The sequence below is a fragment of the Scomber japonicus genome, chromosome 3, assembly GCF_027409825.1.
Source record: "Scomber japonicus isolate fScoJap1 chromosome 3, fScoJap1.pri, whole genome shotgun sequence".
Lineage (NCBI taxonomy): Eukaryota > Metazoa > Chordata > Actinopteri > Scombriformes > Scombridae > Scomber > Scomber japonicus.
In genome coordinates, this window is record NC_070580.1 from 34,613,917 (window position 1) to 34,637,012 (window position 23,096).

Genomic DNA, 23,096 nt, shown 5'->3' on the forward strand with positions numbered 1-23,096 from the left:
AGGTGTGGGGGGAGGCAACATTAGTATCATGTGATAAGCTCATCTGATCTACATCCCTGTGGGAAGAAAAGGTCCCATAAGATGCAGAACCAGATACAAATGCACCATCAAACCTGGGCTACAAAACTGCAAACAGATGCTTATGTGTGTGTGTGTGTGTGTGTGTGAAATCTACTGTGTCTCCTAGGAAACAAGGTCTAGTGAGATAAAGTGTGTTAAAGTTAAACACACATCCTTACTTACCTGTTACTTTATAAAATTACAATTACAATTATGTGCTATATAATACATTAATACATTAAACTATTCCATACAATGTACAATGAGACATTATGAGGAAAAAAATCAATATTATTAGAAGCAAAAACAGAACAATTATAAAGAGCATAACAATATATATACTATATAATGTAACTAACTGAGTATCTCTGTACAAGTCTGTCTATAAGTCATGAGAGAAATCCTACAGCATAACTAGTAGATAAACATTGCAACAAAAATATATATTTGGAAGATCTATAAAATATTTAAAGGACTATAGATGCTCTTAATTCACTTTTCCTGGCAGCAGCTGTGAGTCCCAAAATACAGAGACAATCAACTGCCATAAAAAGTGAATCAAGTGCATCTGGGCTTTCTGAGTTTTCTCAAATAAATAAGTCAACACCTACTTCACTCGAGTCATTTTGCATCCCTAACTGAATTAAGCATCAACTTTTCTATGGAGGGATGCAAAATGACTAAAATGCAAAACAGCAGCAGATGCAAACTGGGATCTGGGGATGCCAAATGAAAAACAAAAGGCTTTTTTTCTTTTCCTTTCTTTTTTTTTTTCTTCTGAAGTTCAATTTGACATTGGTGCTAACAATAGGTACTGTCAAACAGAAGTCAAGAAACAAGGAAGCAGCTGTAACAGCAAAACAGAATTGCAGCTGATAGCAACATATATGATAAAATATGTTCATTTTTTGTTGCGAATTATGACAAGGCATCCAACCAAACACCGCGTTGACTCAAAAAATAGTACCAACTTCCATTCCCTGAGCGGGGAAATGCTAGAAAAATGCTAATCAAACTGAAGAGTACAAATCGACAGCATACATTCATTTACTGTACAAAACATCATCTTTTTTTTTTTGCACATTATTGAGTCAACACAAGTCAGACATGTGTGCTTACATTGCAATGTGTTCAATCAGTATATATCGTCTCATGCAGATAGCATACATCAACATCAAGCAGCCGCAGTTAAGGCAGACTCACTTGCGATGTTCCTAAGCTTCTGAAGAGCTGTCTCTTATCTGGCAGGATTTTCAACTTGTATGATCTGAACATTTTATCCTGCTGTCTAAAAATGTTCTGTTCTTTCTTTTTTTTTTTTCACTGCACATGTTGAAAAATTGCCTCTTCATTATTAGAGTTCCATGTGCCGTGATCTGGAGCAGTGTGAGGCTCCTTTTTCTACCTTTCTCCTAGCTCGTACCTCTAATGCACACTTTTCTATTCTGTGGTAACCTGTGGAGCATCAACCCACTTGCCAAACACAACGTTGATATTGGATGATTCTGCAAAGCTCTGCTGTTAATTTGGCACAGGATGTTAAAATAAAAAAAAAAAGTACAGAATGGTCCAATATTCGTATCAACTGGGCTGGCAGCATGAAAAGTGTTTCATATTAAATGCAGACTGTGCTAAAAGGTAAAAGTAAAAACTTGCTTTCATCCGACTGAATCCTGGGTTGACAGTATCTTTGTTCCTGTATAACAAAAAAAAAAATGACAACTTCCAAGCTCGAGCTCAAGATGTCGTATGTCTTTAACATGTAAAACATATATCATCCAAAAAAAGGGGAAAGTCCAACTTCCCAAAACAAGCCAAAAAAAGGTTGTACTTAACACAATAGTTTGAGTATAATTCATTAATTCATACTTTTATAGTATAACAAGTCAACAGACGTCTATTATCTGCTTCGGCTTTTAAAAAACAACAAATTAAATCTGTGTGTGATTCTATTGAAAATCCAGCATGACTTCTATCTTAACCCTCCTGTCGTCCTCCCGGGTCAAATTGACCCCGTCTGTTTTGACTGTTCCTTCCTGCCTTCCTTCCTTCCTCCATTCCTTATTGCCTCTGTCCTTCTTTCCTTCCTCCATTCCTTATTTCCTCTGTCCTTCTTTCCTTCCTCCCTTCCTCTTTTCCTTCCTCCCTCCTACCTTCCTTCCTTCCTTCCTCTGTTCTTCCTTCCTTCCTCTCTCACTTCCTTTCTTCTTCCTTCCTTCATTCCTCCTTTCCTTCTGTCTTCTTTCCTCCCTCCTACCTTCTTTCCTCTGTCCTTCCTTCCTCCCTCATTTCCTTTCTTCTTCCTTCCTTCATTCCTCCTTTCCTTCTGTCTTCTTTCCTTCCTTCCTTCCTTTCTTCCTCCTTTCCTTCCTTCTTCCTCCTTTCCTTCCCTTCCCTCCTCCTTTCCTTCCTTCATTCCTTCTTCCTCCTTTCCTTCCCTTCCCTCCTTCCTTCTTCCTCCTTTCCTTCCTTTCCCTCCTTCTTCCTCCTTTCCTTTCTTTCCCTCCTCCTTTCCTTCCTTCCCTCCTCCGTTCCCTCCTCCTTTCCTTCCTTCCCTCCTCCGTTCCCTCTTCCTTTCCTTCCTTCTTCCTTTCCTTCCCTCCTCCTTTCCTTCCTTTTTCCTCCCTTCCCTCCTCCTTTCCTCCTTTCCTTCCTTCCTTCCTCCCTTGACTTGAGGACAACAGGAGGGTTAAACTGGACTAACCTTTTTGTTCTCACTTACACACACACAAAGTTGCATTTGTAGCCTTGTAGAATAATTATGCACTTATGTCATAAGGCTCCAGCACTTCTCTGTATAGTCTAAGAGATACACTCCTAAGTCCATGGAAAAGATGTTGGTACTCACAGTTGCATGAAAGCTTTTCCAAAAAAGGACCTCTAAGTCTAATGTGTCCATGAATAAAAAATGCTTTGTAATTTTAGGTATGATAGTGCATGCCTGTGTGTGGCTCTAACAGGCAGTGTAATAAAAAAGGTACAGTTGCAGGTTTCAGATGCTAGAAAAAAATAATATTAATAGTGTATAATAATAATAATAATGATAATATAATAATGATGACTTTGGAAACAGCTAATAATCCCATAAAACAGATAGAAAACACAACAATGGTGACACCAGGTCACGTAGAGTTGGAAAAAAGAACATCTCCAAAGCAAAACTCTTGATAGCACTGGCACAAGATGCACTGATACTCCTACGTGTGAATTCCAGCTTTAGTTTTTTTTTTTTTCTCCGACTCTGAATATCTCTAATTCTTATTCTTCTCCAACGTCTCTCTCTCTCTCTCTTTCTCTCTCTCTGTCTCTCTCTCTCGCTGTCTCTTAGCACTAATCCATCCAACTTGCTGTGCTCGAATGATGCATTATTAACAACTGGAACCAAATATGGTCACATCTGTAAATGTTCATAATATTTTGTCAAGGAGTGTTTGATTGCGGAAACGTCCATAGTCTGATGCCGTCATTTGTAAAAATCAATCAATCAGGGAATCCATTTCATTCCAAAGTTCGATTCAATTCGAAATGCAATCATTTTCTTTTGGGTTTCGTTGCTGTTTTTTTTTTTTTTTCTTTGTAAATCTTGTTTTCTTAATTATAAAACGTTGTTTATAGTTTTTTTTTGTTTTTTTTTTAACCAGGAAGCAGCGCCCACCATCACTGCCGCCTTTACAGAACCCTCGTACCTGACTCTGCCACATCAGCAATGTCCACCCCTTGCTCTTGTGCCATGAAGCCCAGGACGGAAAATATTGCGAAGCCAGACACAAAACTGGTACCACTGTTGAGGGCTCCCAGCAGCAAACAGTCCCTATGTCACACATACGTCATGAGGAGTATTTGTTAATGAACACACAACGATCCCTCCACCCCCCTCTTCTCCCAGCTACCGCTAAACCCCTCACTGAAAACTGTCGCCTCACCTGTAGCAGTTGTATTTGTACTTGTTGTAGCTCCCCAAGGACGTCATGGCGCCCAAACAGATGGCATAGGAGAAGAAGATCTGGGTGCCAGCGTCAATCCAAACCTATGAAGTAGGGGGAGAGAGTGGGGACAAAAAGGCTGAGGCCTGCTGATGAAGGGAAGGCACAGAGGGGCAAGTATTGTGTAGAGAGACGCTAAGGGGGGCGGGGGGTTTAAGTTGTGGGTATCACTCTTATGATTTAAGGAAGTAAGGGGTTTCAAAGGTTTAGCAGAATCTATTAGAGATAATGGTTTTATTAGCTGAGGTCAGAAACCACCAGATGGATTTTCCACAAGGTTTTTTTAATATAAATATAACAAAGCCTCTAAATTTGACAAAATTGACCATTTAAGTGTTCTCAGGTTATGACTGATCTCAAAATCTAATAATAGCGGAGTATCTCTACGTCTTTCAAGGACAGATTCTTTTCTTTTTTCTTTTTATATGTTCATGAATTGGGGTCATAAAGTCTTGGGGGAAGTGCAAAAATATAGAGGATCTAGTTTAGTTATTCTTTTGCAGATATACTATTGCTCAGCCTCTCTCAAAAAGTGGTATTTGCTATCTAATCTTCCAATTAACATTATATATTTTAATAAGTGTCTCCATTTCTAATTGAATTTAAGACACTTAAGACACAGCATGCATACATGTCCGCTAAACTAGTGGAGGGGGACTATAACAGGAACTCAATGATGGGTTTTCTTTCACTCAGGCAGCCCAAGGACACCTACCTCTGGGTCCTGCAGACGAGCGAGGTCAGGATACAGGTAGAACTTGATGCCCGCTGAAGCACCCGGCAGTGTCACACCACGAATCAACAGCACGATGAGCATGATAAACGGGAACGTGGCTGTGATGTAGACCACCTGAGGACGAACGCAGACACACAAAAAAAAAAAAAAAAAAAAGGAAAAGTCACACATAAGAGCTGAGGCTAACATCTTGGTGTCTTCACGAGGAATTACATCTAATAAATGTCTGGAGTTTTTTTTTTTTAATCGTGTCAAGAACTGACCACAGGCCGTCCCCTTAAATCAAGAGCTGCGTATCAGTAACTGGCGACCACACTTGGCGTTGTAGGAGTGACTTTATTACGAGAGTTACAACCAGAAAGTATAAATCAAGGCCAGACCAATCAATACAGAGTGTTGAGGCTATAAAAAGAGTAGTCTGGGATTGATTGAGCTGCCTCTAGTCTCATGGGGGGAGCTGCTGTTGCTGTTGTTGTTGTTGTGTTATAGCTGCAGTAGCAATTTTAACACACTCTTAAATGTGTTTTTTTTTAAGTCTTGAATCAAACCATTACTCTCACATTTAAGATGTTCGGAATTAAAGCTTTAAAACCATAAAAAAAAGCTAGACTACTTTTGATCAATCTTGCTTATTAAAACATGCTTTGATTTATTACAGTGTCAGCACCGAGAGCCTGCTAAAGTTGAGTTTTTAGTCCATCTTCAGAAGATCGACTATGAAACTGGGTGTTCAAATTAATTTGGATTCATGAAGTTGTCGAAGGGTTGGGCCAAAGAATCTGAGGAACTGCAACAGCTAAGTGGATCCTGATGTTTCCCTGACAGTATTTCTGCTCTTCCTCATGGGATCCACATGTTTGTCCAGCTAAAAAACTCAACTCTGCATAAGAAACAAGTCATTCCCTGAGATGATATATGATATAATATATATAATTGTGTAATGTGAAAATGATGTTATCCGTCTTTGAATGTGGGATTCGTCTATTTCGTAATATTGAACAAAGAATAAAAAGATTGCAACCACATGCATTTGCCACTTCCTTAGCCCCCCCCCCCCCCCCCAAGGCTTTCATAAAAACTTTTGCATTTCCCTGCAGCCAGTTTGAACATAGCATGCTATTGTTCTCTTGGTCATATGAGGATCACCCTGTTATGGTTTACGGCACAATGATAAAAAAAAGGGGACAAATCAGTTCTTGCACTGTTTTTTTTTTTTAGGTTTTTAAAGGTCAGCGAGTTGGCGAAGTATAACATTTTGTTCTAGTGCAACAGTGATGAAAACACAATCAGTGATGAGAAACAGCAAACACAACTCGGGACAGTTTAAAAGGCAACAGGCCAGTTTACCTTGCCAGTGGACTTCACTCCCTTCCAGATGCAGAAGAAGACGATGACCCAAACGAGGAGTAAACACAGAGCCAAGTCCCATTTGACAGGACCGATATCGTCTATACCGCTGGAGATACCCAGCACATTATGTCTGCAACGGGAAAAAGGACAAACGTGTATGAGCGTGTGACATGGTGATAAAAAGGTTTAAGCCTCCTGTTGGGGGAGGGAGGAAGGAAGGAAGGAAGGAAGGAAGGGAAGGAAGGAAGGGAATGGGGGGGAGGAAGGAAGGAAGGGAAGGAAGGAAGGGAATGGGGGGGGGGAAGGGAATGAATGAAGGAAGGAAGGAAGGAAAGGAATGAAGGAAGGAAGGAAGGAAGAAGGACAGGAGGGAGAAGGAACGGAGGTAGGAAGGAAAGGAAGGGAGGAAGGAAGGAAAGGAAGGAAAGGAAGGAAGGGAGGAAGGAAGGAAGGAAAGGAGGGAGAAAGGAAACAAGGAAGGGAGGAAGGAAGGAAAGAGGGACAGAGGAAGGACAGAGAGAGGAAGGAAGGAAGGAAGGAAGGAAGGAAGGAAGGGTCAAAACAGACAGGGTCAATTTGACCCGGGAGGACGACACAAAGGTTAATTTTACTTATTTAAAAGAAATCACTATTCTGTGCGGGGGTCGGGTGTAAACACATCTATCGGAGAGGGTTCACATATGCAGCGACTACATTACTGATGTGTCAGCTACTTCCTGTGTCCTTTGGACAACTGAACAAGTTGACTTTGGCAAGGATCGCTAAATATCTGAGAATATAAAACCAAAAAGGACCCTGCAGTGTTTGGTATTTGCCTGTTTTTCCTAATGTGTCCAGTCTCATTTACAGCCTCCCTCTCTGACAAGTACATTAAACAAGTTTCTTAATGGTCATCCTTGGCAGACACTAAACGATGGGCTATAGTGTCTAAATAGCAGAACACTAACAAAGACGTTAAAGATGTCAAACAAGGATGACAATTTTTTTGTGGTTACGCAAGTGAGCATGTATGCACACACTCTTATGTAACTTACTCCCAGAACTCGGTGACGGGGGAGGTGAAGTTGGCAGCCAGCAAAGCGGTTTTGTTCTTGCGGTAGGTGTCCTCAATGCAGCGATCAGTGTTCCAACTCTGTTTGCACTTGGCCCAGGGCAGCTCCGGCTGAAAACACTACAACACACACACACACACACACACACACACACACACACACACACACACACAAGAGTAAGTCATGTTAAAGAGTATACTGTAGCTATGGAACATGTTCACTGCTGATTTGCTGCTGGTGGGTGTTTAATAAATAATAATAATAATACTGATTCTACTGTGGGCAGCGTGAAGAGCAACAGAGCTAATATTATTGACCTATTGCACACACTTTATTTGAGTCAGGTATCGCTGGCTTAGAAATGACTGATATGAATCTTGCATGACCTGATATACAAGCTGACACTAACGTACTACGTGCACACATAGCACACTTTGATCTTCATACTACTGTGTGCTGGGACCATAGACTGTATAAAAGAAATGGACGTAACACCCGTGACGTCACCCATTGGTTTGTGGACTGCTGCTCGGAAGCCAATTAGTTTTGAATCTAGGCAGCGCCATCTTGAAAATTTCAGGTGCATGCTGGGAAAAATAAAAACACGGATTCTACTTATATGGGCATGAGGCGGGACCATGGGTGGAGAGGGGAGGTTGCTATGGTTGCGAGGGCTGGATCTCGAGGACATTGGTCAATCAACCTGTCGATCACGACGTAGCCACGCCCTAATGCATACCCTGCTTTATCGTCACATATAAAATCAGGGAGGCCAAAATGTCCCAAATGAACATCATACTGCATTGAAGAAGGCTTTAAACTAGCGATTGAGACCATAAACACATTTTGAAAACGTTTACTGAGGTTAGAAATCAAGTGAGAAGTTGGTGAATTCTCCATTGACTTGTATAGAGACGGTCGCCCCCTGGTGGCCTTTTGATAGAATGCAGTTCTAAGTTACTTCTGCGTTGGCCTCATTTCAGAGGACCAGAACTCCCCGCCTTGCTGGGACACTAGAGACGGCAAACTTCATGCAATTGTTGTTTTAGTATCTCAAGTAACTTATATTCCTCCAGCAGATGATACATCCGTTTATTTATTCATTACCTGCCAGCAGATTCAAAGTTATTTTTAAACTTTATCTGAGTGGTATTTTGCTGACATATAAGCTCTCTGCCCTGGAATCACATGATCAGGTGTTGGTGATATGGACGTTGACATTTCCTGTGTTTGATGATTTTTTAAATTTCTTTCATGGCCAATATCTATGTCTGCAACACAAGCCCTTCCTGCTATGACAGCACATAAGCTAGCTTGATCATCAGCGATCAGATCAGGAGTTATTTTCCCCCCCCCAAACCTACCTGGAACAGATAGTAGACGCCCCAAGCCAGGATGACAATGTAGTAGATATTCAGCAGGGACACGATCACGATGGAGGCATAACCAATACCTAGAAAAGACAGAAACATTGTTGCTATGAGACAAACATGATGATAAAAGTCCAGGAGAAGTTTACGATTTTACTTTCTGGCAGCAGCAGAGATGGGATATAGAGACAAATTTGATAAAAACCCATTAATCTAACTTGTCTTATTAGTCTTATTAACCCCCCTTTTAGTATAACATGTTACTATTTTCTACTTCTAAAAACAAACATCAGCTGAGGCTTGAACTTACGACCTAACACAAGACACTGACATTTCACATTCTTGTGACCAGCGTGACGTTATGAACTTCCTCCGAAAAGACTTATATTGCATGTCCCAGTAAGAGTCTCAGCATTATGTGGGGGGGGGGGGGGATTTCAGGTTTTCAGTGCGGTATTTTGGTTGTCCAATAAAGAGGATGTAAGAGTAATCAGTTCATAATGAGACATGAATTACAATTAGTTATATTATATATATTAGATAAGTTGGTGCTATTTTTTTTGCCGATATGAAAATCATCCAAGAGTTGTTTGGACTTCCTGTTTAACACTGAAAGCCACCTTCTTCAAACCCAGATGTTTATTTCTTTAGATGTAGTAAAAAAAAAAAAAGTTTCCATAGATACCTCAGTGGAAATAGATTTAAGAAGAAGTGGAATAAAAAAAAAAATGTTTTGCTCATATTTCTTATTTATCAAACTGAGTCATCACAAAGGTACTCTGCTTATTTCACTGTAAGATGCATGACTTCCTGTTTCGAGTCATTTCTCTTTTTCCTGTTATGCTGATGACACACATCATGTGCATTTCATTTGTAAGAGTCTGTTCCTGATTGAAGACATTTTACTGCGACAAAGCTGCGAATCCAAATTCCTGCTCACTATTGGCAGTCAGTCCGTATCCATGTTGTTTTTTTCCCCCCGCATTAGCTCGTGTATAAAAATATTTAAAGTACATTTAGACTATTATAACAATAATGTTTTGGCTTTTGTAACCTTCAATTGTGTTGCTTTGTGATTCTATTTCATTTGACATGATGGGGTGACCTCAATTTCCTCAAAACTGGCCTTGAGACAGAGCTGCTGGTAAACACAGGATCAAGGCTCTGTGTGTGTGTGTGTGTGTGTGTGTGTGTGTGTTATTTCTTTTTGCACAAGGGTATAAAAATAAGAAAATCCCCCAAAATTAGAACAGGTGTAGGAGTTGGGGATTTGGGTCAAGATTTGAACACGGATTAGGTTTTTCAGGTTAGAGAGTCGTTGCAGGTCCTCGTAAGTGTATTAATTCAACCTGTGTGTATGTGTATGTGTGTATGTGTGTATGTGTGTTATCAGTCAGCACTCACAGCCGACAGAGGTCACTCATCCAAATTAATATCTTTCAAACGTCACTGGCCATCTGTGTGTGTGTGTGTGTGTGTGTGTGTGTGTGTGTGTGTGTGTGTGTTGGTCCTGATGAACAGCAGGCGTAAATTTGACACAAAGTTCTTCAGCCTCAATCACCATCTGTGTGTCTTTGTGTGTGTGTGTGTGTCTATGTGTGTGTGTGTATGTGTCTGTGTGTGTGTGTGTGTGTGTGTGTGTGTGTGTGTGTGTTTAAGTGTGCATATGAATGTGTGAACTATTCCACCATCGCATCATGTCCTTTTAATCAGTCAGCTAATTAGCAGCTGCCAACCATCATCTCCGAACACACACACACACACACACACACACACACACGGATCACATGGTACAGTGCTGATCAAACAAACAGATGTGACCTCCTCCATGATGTCACTTCTTGTGCTCATCTGCTGACCTCGGCTGACCTCGTTCGGTCTGTTTACATTTATGTTTACAATAATTTGGTTTGGTTTTTTGTGACGTGATTTCAACTTTTTCTTTATCTTCATTCAAGGATTCTGAACTGTGTGTAATATTATATAGTTAGTTATTATATTATTTGCCTTATTATTATTTTCTGGAATAGCTTTGCATGATTTAAGAGTGAAAAACCCCAACACATTTATCTAATACTGGCTCTTCATGCAGCTCCTCAGTTCAGCCTCTGTCTATTAACAGGCTGTTTCAGCTTCTGTCTCTTTAACCTTTGTGTCGTCCTCCCGGGTCAAATTGACCCTTTCTGTTCCTTTCCTCTGTCCTCCCTCCTTTCCTTCCTTCTTCCTTCCTTCCTCCCTTCCTTCCTTCGTTCTTCCTCCCTTCCTTCTTCCTCCTTTCCTTCCTTCATCTCTCCTTTCCTTGCTTCTTCCTCCCCTCCATCCTCCCTCATTTCCTTCCTTCCTTCCTCCCCTTCCTCGCTCCTTTTCTCCTTCCCTCCTTCCTTTCCTTGCTTCTTCCTTCCTTCCTTCCTTCCTCCTTTCCATCCTTTCCTCCCTCCTTTCCATCCTTTCCTCCCTCCTTCCTACTTTCCATTCTTCCTTCCCTCTTTCCTTCCCTCCCTCTCTTCCTCCTTTCCATCCTTTCCTCCCTCCTTCCTACTTTCCATTCTTCCTTCCCTCCTTCCTCCCTCCCTCCCTCCTTTGCTTCCTCGCTCCTTTCCTTCCTCCCTCCTTTCCATCCTTTCCTCCCTCCTTCCTACTTCCCATTCTTCCTTCCTTCCCTCCTTCCTTCTTTCCTCCCTCCCTCCTTTGCTTCCTCGCTCCTTTCCTTCCTCCCTCCTTTCCTTCCCTCTTCCTCCCTTCCAACCATCCTTCCTTCCCTTCCTCCCTTTCCTTCCTTGACTCGAGGACAACAGGAGGCTCATTGGGCTCCCCTCCCAATGAGCCCACTCTGTTCTAGTTGGTTAGCATCTGGACGTTGCTTCGTAGCTATATACGTAATTAAATAGTAGTTTGCTCAATTTTCTCTTATTCTTTACTCAATATATAAACTTCTCGAATACATATAAACATGATCGAGTCAGAATCCGATCCAAAAAAATGGGAGTGAGCAACCTGAACAACCAGTGGAACAACCTCGGCAAACAAAGGCTACGAAGAGGACAGTTTGTGGTCATGCATGAACAATATTATGTCAGCTTGATAAGAGAGGAGGATGTAACTTCATAAAGAAAGCACTCAGAGCTTGAAGTTGCAGCCCTGGCTCTTGTATAGATTTCTGAACTATGACCATGACCCCCCCCCCCCCCTACAAATCAACTAAGTACTCAGTCTTACACTCATTTCACTGGAAAGCTCTCTCTAGTATGTTCACACCTAAAAAGCACTAATAAATAATCTAGGGTGCGCCCATTACGGTCGTTAAACCGATTATAAATATGATTTTGGGAGTGACGACTGATGGTGCCAAATTGGACCCGAGTCAGCCCCAGTTTGGGGAAAAGGCTGGCGTTGATAGCTGGGTCACTGCTGGCCATCGTTCATATTAAAAGTTTATTATATTTGTTTAACCTTTCGTGACATATATATATAACTAGAATTGGAACCATCTGAAAACAGCAAATAAAAAAAACTTGTGATGAGCTTTGAGTGAAATTGTATCAGTTAAGTTTATTATTCAGTGCAGAGGAACAGCTCAGTTTAACCCTTGTGTCGTCCTCCCGGGTCAAATTGACCCCGTCCGTTTTGACTGTTCCTTCTTTCCTCCCTTCCTCCCTTCCTTCCTTCTTTCCTCTGTCCTTCTTTCCTTCCTTCCTCTTTTCCTTTCTCCCTCCCTCCTTTCCTTCCTTCTTCCTCCCTCCCTCCCTTCTTTCCTCTGTCCTTCTTTCCTTCCTCCCTCCTTTCCTTCCTTCTTCCTTCCTTTCTCCCTTCCTCCTTTCCTTCCTTCTTCACTCCTTTCCTTCCTTCTCCCTCCCTTCCTTCTTCACTCCTTTCCTTCCTTCCTTCCTCCCTCCCTCCCTCCCTCCCTCCCTCCTTTCCTTCCTTCATCCTCCCTCCCTCCCTTCTTTCCTCTGTCCTTCTTTCCTTCCTCCATCCTTTCCTTCCTTCTTCCTTCCTTTCTCCCTTCCTCCTTTCCTTCCTTCTTCACTCCTTTCCTTCCTTCTCCCTCCCTCCCTCCCTTCCTTCCTTCCTCCCTCCCTCCCTCCCTCCCTCCCTCCTTTCCTTCCTTCCTTGACTCAAGGACAACAGGAGGGTTAATGACATTCACCTTTCTTAGCTTTTTTTAAAATCTTTTTATATATATATATATATATATATATATATATATATTTAAAATCTTATTTGAATGTCTTTTTTTATAGTGTCTCGTGTCTCTTTATCATCTCATCTTAACCTTTTATGTTCTATGTGGAGCACTTTTGAATTGCCCTTTTGTTGAAAGGTGCTACTATACCTCTCGCTGCAGAGTTTACAGTTGTTACAGATGTTGGCCTTATCGCTCTGTCACCCAAAATACAGAAGTTTATATTCCCACACAGTAAAAATGTTGACTGGCAAACCCCAGCATGAGAATTTATGTTCTCATAGGATTTCGGCGGTTGCTTAGCGACACAAATGCAATCATTGCCTATAGCTATCGCGCAGTATTATGTCTCTGTAGTCATTCGATATGTGCGCTCCTTCCTCGACGCCAAGAAGAAGAACAAAAAAAAACAACACGGTGCATGTTGGTGGATACAGTTGTTACGGGGTGTAGTCTTTGTAGGTTTTTTTTTTCTTCTTTTGGGCGGATTCTGACTCTGACACAGACGGGAGGATGACGAGAGATGTAAAACAGGCTACGCTACATGTATCTGTTCTCTTTCTCTTCTTCTCTTTCTCATTTCAGTTTCAATTATTTACTTGCACAAAAAAAAATATATATATGTATATGTTCACATTTCTACACCAGGTTTATACAGAGGTGTGAACAACAACAAAAAACCCTAACCCTTTCTTTCTTCTCCCTCCTCCATTGCCTGCCTTTCTCCTCTCTCTCTCTCTCGCTCTCTCTCCCACTCTTTACTTAATTCTTTTAATTTTTTATTCTCTCTTCATCTCAGCTCATCTCTACTACCTCCATCTTTCCTTTCTCGGTTACTTTCCTCCCCCTCCCTGTCTCCTCTATCCCTCTCCCATCTCTCTCTCTCTTTCTCTCTCTCTTCATATCTGCCCCTCTTTCTCTTTCTCTGTCTCCATCAATCCATCTCTCCGCTCCTCAGATCTCTTGCTCTGCTTCATTTCTTTCTCTCTCTCCCTCTCCCCCTCTCCGTCTCTCTGATGTGTTGCCTCGCTGTTGCCGTAGCAACGTGTGATTCGGGACACTCTGTACACCGTCTCAGGGCGCATGTTTGTGCGTATGTGCGAGTGTGTGTGTGTGTGTGTGTGCGTGAGACAGAGGGGAGGATAATGTGTCTGAAAGGAAGAAAGAAGGTGTGTTTGTGAAAGTGAGAACAGCAGCGGAAGTAAATAATTAAATCCAGATAATGAAATAGTCGTGACGATAAAATTACTGAACTAAATTTATAAACGTACGGTAGAATTACAGCAGAGGTTTGTGTGTGTGTGTGTGTGTGTGTGTGTGTGCTTAAGATGAAATGTCAGTATGAATATTAAAAAGGAAAAAAAATACTGAAGAAAAAATTCCCACTCCAGAGCAGATGTAGACAGTAATGAATACATTAACCTTATTCAGCTGGTGGCGAACAGGGGGAGAGAGAGAGAGAGAGAGAGAGGAGAGGAGAGAGCGAGAGAGAGAGAGAGAGAGAGAGAGAGAGAGAGAGAGAGAGAGAGAGAGAGAGAGAGAGAGAGAGAGAGACAGAGAGAGAGAGAGAGAGGCTCACAAGGGATGAGAGGGAAGGAAAGGAAAGAAATATGATGGATGAAGTGGACTAAAAAAAAAAAAAAAAACAGACTGATGATGCGCAAAGAAGAGGAGAAGGGATGAGCAAAAACAAAACCAATAAGAAAAAACAAACAACTAATGTTCAGATTTGATACCAGAGGCAATGTCAGGGGGAAGGTATCTAAAAAATCTGAACGTGCTTTCTTGGAAGAAAGAAGGTTTTCATAGAGGAAAAGGAGGTGAGAGGTAGAGAAGGTTAAAGCAGAATAGAGGCCACAGTGTGTTGGTGTACCAGTGCGAGCTCGGTTGCCTGGTAACGGTTGCAGGGTAAAGTCTGAGCAGTGTGATTGGAGGAGAGTCTGGTGTGACTCAGCCTTATGTTGCACCAGCCATTCCTCTGTGAAAAACAACAGAGGACTGGAAAAAAAAAAAAAAAAAAAAAAAATGAAACCCAGTAGTTGGGACTGTAAAGGCTGGAGACGCCTCGCCATTTATGTCAGTGAGATGTTAGCAGACCGTGGCAATAAGACGACAGCCGGCTCGCTCAGCTATTAAAACCTCGTTTGCTGTATTTGCAGTGACGTGCGGACTGTTAACAACGTGACAAGCACGATTTTTATGTCCCTAAGATATGTTTATCTTATAATGTGACCAGAGGATAGTATTTGGCTACTGAGGTAGACAAATATCTTCCACAAGAGCAGATTCTGGACATGTAAGGTCTTTATATCGTCGTATGTGTCCGTAGCTGTTTGTGTAAGTGTTTATGTGTGTGTGTGTATAATTGTGAGAGCCAATTTGAGTTTTAGACATTTTGGCCGAGCCCTCACTTCCTAAAACACCTTCTAAAAGGCCGGTTAAGGGTTTAGACTTGTTTTTTTGGGTCAAGTTTAGATGTTTTGGGCCTAGTTGGCAAATATACATTGTTTTATATACTGAAAGGAAAATGAATAAAAAGTAAATTGGGTATAGGTTCAAGTTTAGGGTAAGGGAGGGTTGGATTTAGCCATTTAGTTGTGATGCTTAAGTTTAGTGTATGAGGCTAGGTGTGTGTGTATGTGTGTGTGTGTGTGTATGTGTGTGTGTAAGACTGTCTCCATAGTGTTTAATGAGGGGTTTCCAAGGATAACATCTTAGCAGCCCCATGACATAAGACCCACCTGGGACACTGTTGATGAGGGTGAATAACATCTGCTCATGATCCTAATCTCCACACCCATTATTTATGCTCCTATATGCAACCGCTCATGTCGTGGCTGACAAATGTAAATACTAAGGCTACCTAATAGTGGCTTGGAGAGTTTGGAGAGGGGGCTACATACCAGTAAAGATGGGGCAGAGCTTCTCCCAGCAGGTGATGCCGCCCTCTGATGTGAACTGACCAAGGGCGACCTCCAGGAAGAAGACCGGCAGACCTCCGCCAAACAGGAAAATGAAGTAGGGGATGAGAAATGCACCTGAGAGTTGAGCGGAGGGGAGGGGAGGAGTACAGAGATGATGACATTCAGGGACGGTTGACAAGGAGGAAGGAGTGAGGACATTACAGATGAAGATCAGGAGGGGAAAAAAAAAAAGATAAGAGAGAAAGCAGTCAGCATGAATTCAAAGCAGGGCCTAGTGAAAAACAGAACCTGCCTGATAAGCAAATCTTCCATATGTAAATGAATAGTTTCAACATTTTAAAAAAAGTCTTACCTCCACCATTCTTATAGCAGAGGTACGGGAAACGCCAGACGTTCCCTAAACCAACAAAGCCGCCAGCCACAGACAGAACAAAGTCCAGCTTGCTGGCCCACTTCTCCCGCTGGGGGTGTTTACCCTCCGCCTCATCTTCAGGTCGAGTGCCAGGGCTTTTTCCAGGAGATGGCTTGAGAGTGTCCTTATGGAAATCCTTCAGGCACTGGAGTTTCTCTTTTTGAGCCATTCTGTAGAAACAGGAGAGAGAGAGAGAGGGAGAAAAAAATATGGTGAGAACCAGTCTGAAATGAATCCTGCTCTGAAGTGCTAAGTAAAGTTTTTAGTGTTTCAGCTTTTAACATAAACCTCGAGAGAACCGAACAACTCAGTGCAATATATTACAAGTTCAGTAGATCTTCACATTTAAACAGAACCACATGATGGCGGCTGGCCAGCTGCCAAAGCGTCTGGTAGACCAGCACAGTGGCCACAACCCAAAATTTTTTCAAGCAGCACCTGGCTGTTGGCTGGCGGTAATAATTTCTCAGTCAGGCTTAGCAAATTTATATCAACTTGGAGAGGAAACAAAATCGTTATAAATGTTCTTCAGGAAAAATATTAGAGGAGGTTCACTTGGGAAATTAAGTGTGTGAGCAAGTAAGAAACTAGAAATATGCACTCAGCTGTCGCTTCCAGCCATCTAATTGTAAGGCTGAGCTTCACAATATAATAATTATCAGTTTCATGTGAGGCTAAAGCAGGGGTGCAGAGTTAGCCAAGTCTGCAGGTCCCCTAAAGGAAACACCTGCGTTGGCTCCTAACACTAACTCCTAACTCCTAACTCCATGCCTCTTCAGTATTACACTTATGAATTATGTGTGAATTATTTTCTACTTTTGTTGAGACTCATATCAAAGGGGCAGCCAAGATTGTAACCTTCAGGATAGATAGATAAAAGCTGTAATCATGATAAAAACTTGTGATCTCATAGTTGTATGTGAGCAATATCTGGTTCATATTAAAGTGAGTCTCTTTCCCATACAGCTGATGTTGCAGTAGAGCTGAGGTCAATGTAAAATCAGACCCAAGTGCTTCCAATATGACTTCCAATAATATATATAGTTGTATTTGAAGCAATGAGGATGTTAATGTCCTTCTAGTTGTAACTTCAGTCCTTTTAAAACCATTTAAATGAGCTCCTCAATGAGTAACAGATGTCATAAATTAATAATTTCATGTTATATTGTCACATTTTATCATCTAACCTTTAAGACATCGATTATATTAAGTATCACAGAGTTAAATGGGTTTAAGCGGAGTCTTTTTGCTTGGCTTCTTGAGTCGTCTTGTTTTACACCAGCAAGATTTGGCAACACACACACACACACACACACACACACACACACACACACACACACACACACACACACACACACACAGAGAGAGAGAGAGAGTAAGATCAGGCTTCCTTGCATGGTGTAAAATGTTTGTGCACACCATCATTACCTAACCGCAAAGCTACACTTGTGTGATATTTGTTGCCAAAGCAAGTGAACGTATCCTGTAATGATACCCATTAAACATTGATTTCATTATAATACATATCTGATTATATCAACATTCTCAGGCTCAACAATGGCTGTAAATATAACCGGAGGTAGCGGTTTATCTTCAGCAAACTCCGCTCACAGGATGCAATTACACCTATGGGTTTTTTTTTGGTTTTTTTTTAGGGGGGCGGGAGGGAGGGGGGGGAGGGGGGGTCATACTACCACTAGAGACTTACTTCCTTGGTTGCTCGTTGGTATTTCACTCATTTATCTTGCTCAGGAAAATAACTTGATGATTAATGTGTGGCGAGTTGTAATTCTGCCAGGCTACATAGTTTGGCAGCGGAGGAGTCCAAACCAAATGTGTCTCCAGTCTTTTTTACTCAGATGCATCTCAGCTCATGTTACACTTCCAAGCAACTGCAGCTTAGAAGATAACAGCTGTCAGGAGCTCATAAAGTTTTTTTTTTGGTAGTTGGTTCTCTTGGAAGAGGAAGCTGAAGCTGAAGGTGACTTTTTTTTTCTCTCTCTCTTTCTATGGAAGTGTGGTTATTTTACGCCAGCTCAGCTCAAATGGTGTCATTGTGATCTGGCCAAATAAATTAACTAAAGAAGGGACACAGAGGAGTGATATATGCCCTATCGGATTAGGGTTGGGTTTCGATAACGGGTTACATTTCGGATGTGATTCAAAGGCATATTTTTTAAATTTGAGAATCGAGGAAATATTTTTTCTTTATTAGCAAAGAGTAAAATTCACCTACAAGGCTCCCTGAGTACCAAAACTCCTACATATTAACTCTTTAATGTGTATTTCCACATTATACAATACTAAGGCAAACAAAAGGACATGACCAAGACTTGGTAATGTGTGTCTGTGTGTGTAAGAAATTCTAACAGAGTGATTAAATAGAAAAAACAAAATACGATACTCTTGCTCTTCCCCCTCCCCTCCCTTCCTCATTAAAACTATTAAATGACACCCGGAATGGGCGAACGTCTAGCCACAGAGTGTTTGGTGCCCCAATGACACAACCAGAGCTGTAAATTTCCACCTGGCAGCGGCAACAGCAACAGCAACAAGAGAGAGAGAGAGAGAGAGAGAGAGAGAGAGAGAGAGAGAGAGAGAGAAGAGAGAGAGAGAGAGAGAGAGACAGAGAGAGAGAGAGAGACAGAGACAGAGACAGAGACAGAGAGAGAGAGAGAGAGAGAGAGAGAGAGAGAGATGCATACTTAGTAGTCAGCAGTTGTCTGTCACTGTGGAAAATGTCATGTCTTTATCTCTTTCCATCTGCCAGGCTGCTGCACACTCAACTTCTCTCTCTCTCTCTTTCTTTCTCTCTCTCTCTCTCTCTCTCTCTTTGTCTTCCTCATTCATTTACTGTCTATCTTACTTACTGCACAATATTTACACTGGACAGGACTACATTTTAAAATAAATCCCCTAAAGGCTTTCTCCATTGCTGTCTACAGATACACACATTTCATTTTGCAATTCATTGTTTTCTCTGTCTTTACTATGAACATATTCCAGACAGAGAAGAAGAAATTTTACCTAACCATTAAAAACCAGAAGACAAAAAGATAAAATAGCAACTGAAGATAAAATTTGCATTATGGGAAGCCTTTTTTTTCCTCCATTTTTGTGGATTTTAAAAAAGGACATTTTATAGTCTTTGGAGTCTTTACAATGGCATCTGAAGCTGTGCATCGCAGGTTCCCCTCATCAAGTTAATGATCCTACAAAGCCATATGCATTTCACTTCAAGACTAACTTCCTTAAGAGTTAATTAATAACACTGAGAGGAAACTAAAAAAAACACTCCCTCTGTGCCTTGTGTGTGTGTATGTCGTGTGTGTGTGTGTGTGTGTGTGTGTGTGTGTCAGTAAGTATTTCCTGCTTGGAGAGAGACAATGGACTCCATTATGTCTGTGACAAATTGTTAACAGCAATATAGAGTAATGGCCAAGAGTGATAGTGATATTACTTCCGACATAGAAACGGACTTACACACTGGACCTACATACTAACATGAATAATAATACCAGAAACAATGTATAAGAGATAAGAGTAACTTGTGCACAGACTGTATGTGTGCTCATTTAAAAAGGGTATTCTGATTCATATGGGCTCAACTTCTAGTTTTTATGTTTTGGTTCATTTGGAAAACAGAATCAATGAACAGGATGGGGACCTCTATATAGTCAGGTGTCATTAGTAATTAAATTTAAAAAAATTAAATTTGCAAATGCCTCCAGTGGTAATGCATAAAGATTGAAAAGTAGCATAAAGGACCCAGAATTGAGCCTTGTGGGACTCCATGGAGGTTTTTGTTAACCTGTATGAGAGCTACCATTGACATTATAGGTAAAATGTACTAAATGGATCTTCCATGGGCTTGGTTACATAGAGCACCATGTTATCAAGTCTAATGTAATAACAAATGAACTCTCCCCTTATTTATTTTCCTTTATCTCTAAGACTTGAGCATTATTCTATTATTATTATTAATTAAATAAAGCTTTTCTTTGGCAAACGAGTGGAAATCAGCCAAGCTATCCATTCCTGATGCCAAGCTATCCATAACACATAATAGGTTGATATGATGGAGGAGGAGGAAGAAAGTTAATGAGATATACTGTAACAGATCGAAGAAAAGATCCACAATCAATACTGATGCACATTAAAATAAATTATTAAAGAGGATATCGCTGTCATTTAATATATATATATATATATAGATAGATGCTTGATTTACTACTTTATGACTCTGCATAATCCTTCAAACCATTATCAGTTTAAGAAACCTTTTAAATATGTATTACTGCCATCTTATACGTTTTTCATAGACAGTTTAGACAAAGGGCTGCTATTCTCCTTGTAACATGAATTTAACATTAGATATTATATAACAGGCCTTCAAGTGGAAACCTAAACTCAATCCATGGTAGAGCCACCATGTGCATTCAAAGACGTTTCTATAAGCGAAATACTTACCGTTGTCAATACATAGCGTGCTTCTTCTCGGCTCCACTGAGCCTTTCGCTAACAAGTGGAACCTGTGCCAACAAGTTGTGCTTTTTCCTTTAAGAGAGGGCGGTTGGAGTTCAACCTTATAGATATGACCGAGAAGCTCATGTACACCTGGAGCAAAACTGCTGCTGCTGTTCATTCACATTAAAGAAGGAATCGGTTGAAGTGGATTGAGGGATATGATAAGGATGCTCGCTGACTTGCTGTAGGGATAACATGTCCCATCTGGTCTGGGAATGCTTTGGGATCCCCAAGGAAAAGGCTGGAGGACGTGCCTGGGGAGAAGTGCGTATGGTGTATGTCTGAGCTACCTTTATTAGATTGCTGGGCAGATTAACAAGTGGAAATGGATGGGATGGAAAGGATGAGTGGTTGAGCGTAAGCAGCAGTAAGTGTGATGACTGAGGAGCAAAAAGAGAAGAAGAGTGCCACCTAGAGAAGCTCCGATAAAAGTCTGATTATCATTCCTGATTCCCGTTTCAAGTAAGCTTCTTCAAGTCTGTAGTAAGTACTGTAGGAGGAGGTGAAAGTCATACTAGTCATAAATTCTCGGATGTCAAGAGGAGATATATTAGCAGGAAATGTTGTTGTTGCATAGTTGCCTACATGAAGACCTCAAGAGAGCGAGACCGGCCGTGGGAACTGCAATGAACTGTGGGACGATTTAAAGCTCAGGCCAAAAGCTTGGTGTAAAACATAAGAGAGTCATTGTCCCATGTTTTTGTGTGTGTGTGTGTGTGAGAGTGTGTATGTGTGTGTGTGAGCCTAGACTCTGGACTTGCATATAGTGACTTCAGAACCCAGCCAGCACCACACACACACACACACACACACACACACACACACACACACTTACTTCACTCCCTAACCACTTACATAACACACTATCCTATTTTAAGACCATGTACATTTCCACTGGACTGCCTGCCTATTAAATCCAATCCTGCCCCCCCTCCCCCCTCCCCTCCACCCCCCACCCATCCCATCCATGCTCCACATTACTTTCACTCCTTTTCATCAGCCTCCTTCCTTCTCCTACCATTTTCAATCTCCATCTTTACCATTTTTCCTTTTGTTTCCCTCCCTTTAAATCACATGTCTAGCAATGTTTCATTGTTGCAAATGGGCTATTTAAGCCATTAGTTTATAAACCGTGATTGGTTTGGTTGGATTCACATCTTCGGGTTTATATAAATGCAATTATTCTCCTCATTCGCTGTTTTCTCATCTCCCATCCTCCCATCCTCCCATCCTCATTCTCTCTCTCTCCTCTTCTTTTGCATCCTCGGGTTTCCTGTAGCATCTCTATCATCTCATTTGGAGCCAGGGCTTTCCAGATGGAGAGTGTGGAGTGTTGCTACTTCAGATCAAAAAATGATTGACTTATTATTTCTAGAGAGACGTTGATGCTTTTTGAGTCTATTGGAGTTGGCACATTAAGATGCTTCTGCATAGGCTTCAGTCTCAAGATTGGTCTCCTCTTCCTTCTTCTGCCTCCATTGCTCCATTTGCTTCTTCTCCTTTTCCTCCTGTGTCACTTATCTTTCAATCAGCTCCTCCTCCTCTCAATTCTTTCGTACTCTCATCATCTCAGTAACTCTTTCTTCTCTTCATCCTCCTCCTGTTTTACATTGTCCCATTATCCATTCCAGTTGGCTGTCTTATCCCTCTCTTCTCTCACTTTCATTTTAGATAAATAGAAAAAGGACTGAAGTTACTATGTGAAATAGACGGAGGGATGAAGGGAGGGAAAGAAACTAGAAAGCATGGGTGAAATGGAGGGTGAAAGAAAGAGCTGTTAAAAGAAAAAGCGAGAGAAAGTGAAAAAAGAGGGGGGAGGTAAAAGAAGAGCCAAAACCAAAAGAAGCGAGGGACTATATCTGTTACTAAAAAAACTAGATGTAACACAGGAAGTGAAAGAACATGAGAATCAGCATGAGAAGACAGCCACAAGCTGACGGAGATGAAAATAGGTGCAACTGATTTAGATTAAAAAAAAAGATACTAAAAAAAGGGTATCACGAGAAGAATGAGAGAGCAAGTTAGAGCTAGATAGAGAGAGATAGAGAGAAAGAGATAGCAGGAAGTTTAAAAAGTTAAAAAGGAAAAGAAAGACGCATTCCTTTCTGTCTTATCTAACTAGAGTCAACAGTCACTATTGATTCTGCTTAACTTTTTGTATTTTTGCACCAGTTCAACATTATTACAGGTTACTGCAGGCCAATAGGCTTAAGTCCACTGCTATTCATCTCACACACATTTATAATCTATTTCTTTTAATTAATACATTTATCTGTGTCACTCTCAGTTTTAATACTTTCCAAGAACTACATTGGCAGCAGTGCCCCATAAAAAAAAAAAGGTGATTTTAGTCATTCAGAGTCAGTTTGTCTCCATATGACTTGCTTTCTGTCAGCTTTTATCATTTAAACCCTGCATTCATGTTATATCAGATATGTAAGGGCGTACAGACTACAGACTGATAACGTGGAAATTTGATATCAAGCCTATGGAGTCAGA

At 41.1% G+C, this 23,096-nt stretch overlaps 1 protein-coding gene across 1 annotated transcript in view; it reads right to left on the reverse strand.

The window, feature by feature from the left end:
* Positions 1-23,096, reverse strand: part of LOC128356221 (sodium- and chloride-dependent taurine transporter-like) — a 42,565-nt gene that overhangs the window by 13,842 nt on the left and 5,627 nt on the right. The window contains exons 2-9 of the mRNA XM_053316704.1: positions 16,011-16,240; positions 15,638-15,772; positions 8,546-8,634; positions 7,164-7,300; positions 6,127-6,259; positions 4,759-4,893; positions 3,984-4,087; positions 3,747-3,871 (exon numbers count right to left, since the gene is read on the reverse strand). Coding sequence (XP_053172679.1) covers positions 3,747-3,871; positions 3,984-4,087; positions 4,759-4,893; positions 6,127-6,259; positions 7,164-7,300; positions 8,546-8,634; positions 15,638-15,772; positions 16,011-16,239 — 1,087 coding nt within the window. The 5' untranslated portion in view covers position 16,240. The remainder of the gene's footprint in view (positions 1-3,746; positions 3,872-3,983; positions 4,088-4,758; positions 4,894-6,126; positions 6,260-7,163; positions 7,301-8,545; positions 8,635-15,637; positions 15,773-16,010; positions 16,241-23,096) is intronic.